The sequence below is a fragment of the Rattus norvegicus genome, chromosome 17 (genome assembly GCF_021556685.1).
Source record: "Rattus norvegicus strain SHRSP/BbbUtx chromosome 17, alternate assembly SHRSP_T2T, whole genome shotgun sequence".
In the NCBI taxonomy this organism is placed as follows: Eukaryota; Metazoa; Chordata; class Mammalia; order Rodentia; family Muridae; genus Rattus; species Rattus norvegicus.
The window spans coordinates 3250837-3256877 of NC_141550.1; the positions used below are offsets into that span (position 1 = coordinate 3250837).

Genomic DNA, 6041 nt, shown 5'->3' on the forward strand with positions numbered 1-6041 from the left:
CTGTAGATTAAACAGTAAATGTGGTACCAGTTTATGAAGAAAACCATTTTTTCCTTGAGCCAGTCATCATGCAAAATGTCACGTATGAAGTGATTGACTAACTGTCTGGCCCACAGTCACCCTTTCAGGACAAGCAGGATAAGATCTAGTTAGAGCCTAGAGTTTGAAATCTTGAGGCTTGGAGGCAGTAAGTCTTCAGCCTGAAGGCCAATCATATCACTGCACAGCAAAGCAGAAGAGGGCCAAGGTTGAAGGGTGGGACTAACTAGCCAGAGAGTTGGGATTTAACACTTGAATAAAGTGTTGTTGGTCCAGATCTTGGGAATTCAGTAACCTTTGGAAAGCTGTGCAGTACACCAGGGCAGCTGCAGTCACCACAGGTGAGGTCCTACATCCACAAGGGCAGAAAAGTAAGTGTCCATGGGAGAGAGCCTTGAGAAACTCCATGGCTACCCAATCAGTGACCCAGTAATGAGAATATTTTTTTAACTTCAGTAATCCTGCCATGTGAAGGTAGAGAATGGTGGGGAAGCTATAGAGTAAGGAAACCCAACATCTCTTATGTTTAGATTCACATAGGTTCCCATTACACTGAAAATCTGATTCTGTCTGGAGAGAGTGACATCTGGTACCATATAAAGCAGGAACATAGTCATCTTACCCTGAGCCTACAGAGATAATTTTCTTGCATATCACCACTGGATAAAAAGCTGCTTTACATGGTTGGCATGAAAAGATGTAGTAGCAGGTAGTGTGTCTCTAGGCAAGAACTATAGAGGGTGTGGCTTAGCAGATCCAGCATATCTTAATCTGGAATCCCAGCAGTGGCTTTCTCCAGTACCTCCTCTTTAGTGGTGGCTCTGTCTGGCAATGATTTTTCTGTGTAACTCTTTCCTCACTGAGGTAATGTATGTTATTCCAAAGACCTAAGGGTGGGCAATGTTCAAACAAGCCAACCTATTGATGTATGTCAGGCAGGAATATGATGTTGTGTGGCCCCAATTCATGAGGAAACCTTGTGCTATGTAAGAGAAGCTTTTCTGTATAAAAATCCTGTTACCTATGTCATAAGTACATAGATGCATAAATTTTGAACTTTGTTATCTTAAGTTTCTAGTAGAGATGCAGTTTGCATTCCTAGAATTGTTGTCATGTGCTGCATCTCTATCTATCTATCTATCTATCTATCTATCTATCTATCTATCTATCTATCTATCATCTATCTATCTATCTTCCTATCTATCTGTCATCTATCTATCTATCTATCTATCTATCTATCTATCTATCTATCTATCTATCTATCATCTATCATCTGTCTGTCTATCTACTTACCTATCATCTATTTCTTTCTTTCTTTCTTTCTTTCTTTCTTTCTTTCTTTCTTTCTTTCTTTCTTCTTTCTTTATATATTTATCTCTCATATGTTATGTCTGGATGGAAGTTTCTCCTTTCTCTAATTATTCCAGGTGTTGTGCTTCTTTATGGAAAAACTAAATGCTATTCACTGAGCCTTCATTCCAAATATATATCTAGTAATTTCCAAAATCTTTGGATAAATATTTGGGAGAAGGGTTAAAATAATTTTATCTACCATGAATGTTTTTGTTTCTCAGGAAGGAGTAAGAAGTCATTTAAAAGTGTTGGTGTAATCACGCCTTCATTTCTCTTCCCTCTTTGCATACTTGAGATATGACTCCTGCTGTCTTTCTGGCCATCCTGTGCTTGAGACTGATCTCATCTTCACCAGCACCTGATCCCGTTTTGGATGCTGAATGGCAGAAATGGAAAATAAAATATGAAAAAACATACAGCCTGGTTAGTAATTTTGGAACTGTCCAGAGGGAACACAGAGAGCTTGCTGATGGGGGTTATGGGCATAATAGGGTTATAGAAACTGCACTTTTCTGAAGAATTACATAAACTCAGGTGAGCTTAGGGTGGTTAGGATCTCTGTTCCTAGACATGTCGTAAATAGTTTGCTTCAGTGTCCTGAGATCTCTCTCTCTCTCTCTCTCTCTCTCTCTCTCTCTCTCTCTCTCTCTCTCTCTCTCTCCTTTACTTAATGCAGCAAGTACTTGGTAAGCTTCTACAGTGGTTAAAACCTATTATTTTTATTTCCAGGAGGAAGAAGGACAGAAGAGAGCAGTATGGGAAGAAAATATGAAAAAGATCAAACTGCACAATGGGGAGAATGGCCTAGGGAAGCATGGTTTCACTATGGAAATGAATGCTTTTGGTGACATGGTGACTGTGACATATATAACATCACAATGTATTTTTTCTTCAATTCATTGGTGTTTTTGCTTTTCAATAATTCATGTATTTTTTCCTTAAAGACAATTGAAGAATTCAGGAAATTAATGATTGAAATCCCAATCCCAACTGTCAAGAAAGAGAACAGTGTACAGAAACGTCAGGCTGTTAACGTGCCCAACTTTATAAACTGGAGGAAGAGAGGCTATGTTACCCCTGTGCGGAGACAGGTATTACTGTGTCACATGCCCACCTTCCTCAGCCACAGGAAATTGGGAAGGGGCATGTCTGCGTGGACTGAGCAATTTTTATGAAAAATTTTATTCTTCTTGTGCTCTTATACAAGGCTTATCAATCATTTCCAGCCACCATTACCTTAGCATTACATCTCCCTCTCCTGTCCCCCATCATATCTTTAGACTTCATGTCATCTTTCATTGCTATCTATAACCTGCCCTTATGCACATGTATATCGATGAGTGCTTTGGCATGAGCAAACCACCAGCAGGCAAGTCTCTGAAGAAGACTGACCTTCCCTTGACAGACTTCCCTCAGCTGCCAGTTGTTCATTTTCTGATATAGTATTCAGCTGTTTGATTTGGAGTTGCCATTTGTTTTTGAATGATTGCCTCTTGTTCTCCACTTAGGGAAGATGTAATGTTTGTTGGGCTTTTTCTGTGGCTGGTGCCATAGAAGGACAGATGTTCCAGAAAACAGGTCAACTGATCCCTCTGAGTGTACAGAACCTGGTGGACTGCTCTAGACCTCAAGGCAACCTGGGCTGTTATTTAGGCAATACATACCTTGCATTGCAGTATGTGAAGGAAAATGGAGGTCTGGAATCTGAGGCAACCTATCCATATGAAGAAAAGGTAGGTAGATTTTTATGCTATTGTCATGTCATTGCAGTATTGTCTTTGCAGTCGTGCCAATTGATATGGTTGCCATGTAGCTGATTCTATTTCTATGTACACGGAGAACATGTAAAGTCCTTATATAAAATATTCATTTCTTCACTGTGAAAATTTCTTATTGACTGTGAGACTGAAATGGGTGTCATTGATAACATGACTTTAAGTTCCAAATCTCCCAGTAGCTTTTATTTCCTGGCATGATTATGAAAGCCTAGCTGTGGGGAGACTCAGCTGCAATGACCAGAATGTGGTCCTGCCTCTTGTTCCACAGGGGCCCAGAGAGAAGTAACCTGGTCTTTTAACTCTTTATGTTTTCAAGGAAGGATCCTGCAGGTACCATCCAGATAATTCTACTGCTAGTATCACAGACTTTGAGTTTGTCCCAAAGAATGAGGATGCATTAATGAATGCTGTGGCGACGCTAGGGCCCATTTCTGTTGCGATTGATGCAAGGCATGAATCTTTCCTGTTCTATAGAAATGGTAAGCATATGCCCTTTTGGATATTGGTTGAAAAATCTGTGATGTTTCATGGCATTTATGTTTAACAGATCATTCTTCAAAATATAAAATGTGATGTATTTATGTGGGTTTGCATATTTTATAGCTATCCATTCCATAATCTTGCATATCATCTGTACTTGATATGACCTCTCCCTGGCATGTCAGCAATGCATAATCCATAAAATTTACTTTTTAACTTAATTTCCCATTATGTGGTATGGTTTTATGATTTTAGTGAAATGGCATTTCTTGAATAACTTAATGAGAGTCTTTAATTAAATAAGTTATGGTCAGGGCTGCTTGCTTGCAAAGGGGTTCTATCAGTAAAAACATAAAATGTGAATGAATCATCATCTATGCACATTCATGATCACTTAGATGTCTCTGGATTCTAATGAGGACCATTAGATGATAATGATTCTATATCAGGATTCCTGTCAATGACTGATCGCATGGTTAGTGGAGTGTCTGTCACTTCAGTGAAATCAGAAATAGCTCACTTATTGTTGTTTACCATTGTCCTTATCATGTTCCTGGGTCTCACTGATTTATGCATTTTATATTTCAGGTATATATCATGAGCCAAACTGCAGTAGTTCTGTTGTCACACATGCTATGTTACTGGTTGGCTATGGATTTGTAGGAGAAGAATCAGATGGCAGGAAGTACTGGATTCTTAAGAACAGGTATAAACTGCCAAAATTATTTATATTTGTAGTTAGAAGGAGATACTTTTTCCATTTCTATTGAGAGTTTTCAGAAGTCCTAGAAATTATTGTTCCACTTAAATTAAACAAAACTTTTTTCTTTTACTTTATTTTCTCTTATGTATGTGAGTTGTGTGTGTGCACATGGACTGATTTGACTGTGTGCTTGCGTGTGTATAGATACATGTTTGTGGACACTTGTCTGTGTGCTTGCTTATATAGAGACCATAAATTCACACCAGTTGTCTTCTGTAGTTGTCCTCCACTAATCAGTAGAGGCAGGGAATTCTGCTGATCCTAGAGGTCACTCAGCCTATTGTGTCTACCCTTTCTATCCCAGTTATGTCCGGCCTCTGGGAATTTAGACAGTTAAGGCTACCTGGCATTTCACAAAGTTTTATTACTTTTATTTATATGTATGTTTATATGAATGGATGCTTTACATTGGCAAATGCCCTCAGAGGCCTAAAAATGGTACATTACCTGAAACTCCAGTAAGAGGAGGTGTGATCTGAATGACATTGGCGCTGGGTGGGAGCCCTTGTCTTCACACTCTTAGGCACTGAGCCATCTCCAGCCCCCATCTTGGTTCTCAATGGGAGCCTGAACTTGACTTTCAGTCTTTCCTGTTGCATGGCAGAGTGTGACCATCTTTGTATCTCAACAGCTTTAACAACCAGTTCACACAACCAGCTCACACTGCAAGATCACAGTGTTCATCCACTGGTTTCCTTGGGTGCTAATATCATGCCTGTGCCATTGATTTTCTAAAATATGACAATCGTTATTTCTCAGCCACCTATGATAGTTGTCTTATCATTTCCTTGCTGCTATTTTCACAGTCATGTTTGAGATAATTTTTGGTTGCCTATGAGTTCAACCTCTGCTTTTTCTCATGCTTTCTATTAAGTTGACATCTGGCTCCGTGTTCAAATGAGGAGTTATTGTAATAATCCACTGCAGTGTGTAATTGTTACTAAGTGGAAAACATGATTTCTTTCAGCATGGGAAATAAATGGGGCAACAGAGGCTATATGAAGATTGCCAAAGACCAGGGTAACCACTGTGGAATTGCTACATATGCCCTTTATCCAAGGGTGTGAATTGCCTGGTGGTGACAAGGAAGGAAAGAACAGAAGACAACATGTAGAGAAGAGGCACTTCCATTTCCAATCAGCTGGCCATTCCTGTGTATGTAAGACACTGCAGTCATTGGAAGGCCAGTTGTGAGGTGAATGTTGTGATATGTTTACTATTGTAAGACATGACCACTGCTGTACCTGATGCCATACATTGGTTTGTATTTGTTTTCTATAACAGTGTTATTTTTATTTTTCGTGTAAGAAATTAAATCTTTAAAAATAAAGCTTTCTTTAAATGTTGCTCAGCCAATTGTGTTTCCTCTATTAAGAATTCTCAGTTTTAGATCTGTAACCCATTTTTTTACCTTTGATTTTTTTCTTGTATTTAATTTCTTGAGTTCTTTATATATTTTGGGTATCAGTCCTCTATCAGATGTGGAGTTGATAAAAATCGTTTCCAATTCTGGTGGAGTTCAGCCTGTCCTCCATTTTGGGTATCAGGGGAAGGCAGTGAAGAGTAGAATTGGTGAACAGGGACAAAACCTGATGACTTTTGGTGATTAACTCTCTTTAACTGTTTGC

At 39.0% G+C, this 6041-nt stretch overlaps 1 protein-coding gene across 1 annotated transcript; it reads left to right on the forward strand.

Annotated features, from left to right (window-relative positions):
• Positions 1-350: 350 nt before the first annotated feature.
• On the forward strand, positions 351-5763 carry Ctsm (cathepsin M). Its single transcript, NM_181378.3, has 8 exons — positions 351-414; positions 1688-1815; positions 2122-2244; positions 2337-2483; positions 2901-3125; positions 3487-3649; positions 4239-4356; positions 5381-5763. The coding sequence occupies exons 2-8, from the start codon at positions 1690-1692 to the stop codon at positions 5478-5480; spliced, it is 1002 nt and encodes a 333-aa protein (NP_852043.2). The 5' UTR covers positions 351-414; positions 1688-1689; the 3' UTR covers positions 5481-5763.
• The last annotated feature ends 278 nt before the right edge of the window (positions 5764-6041 follow it).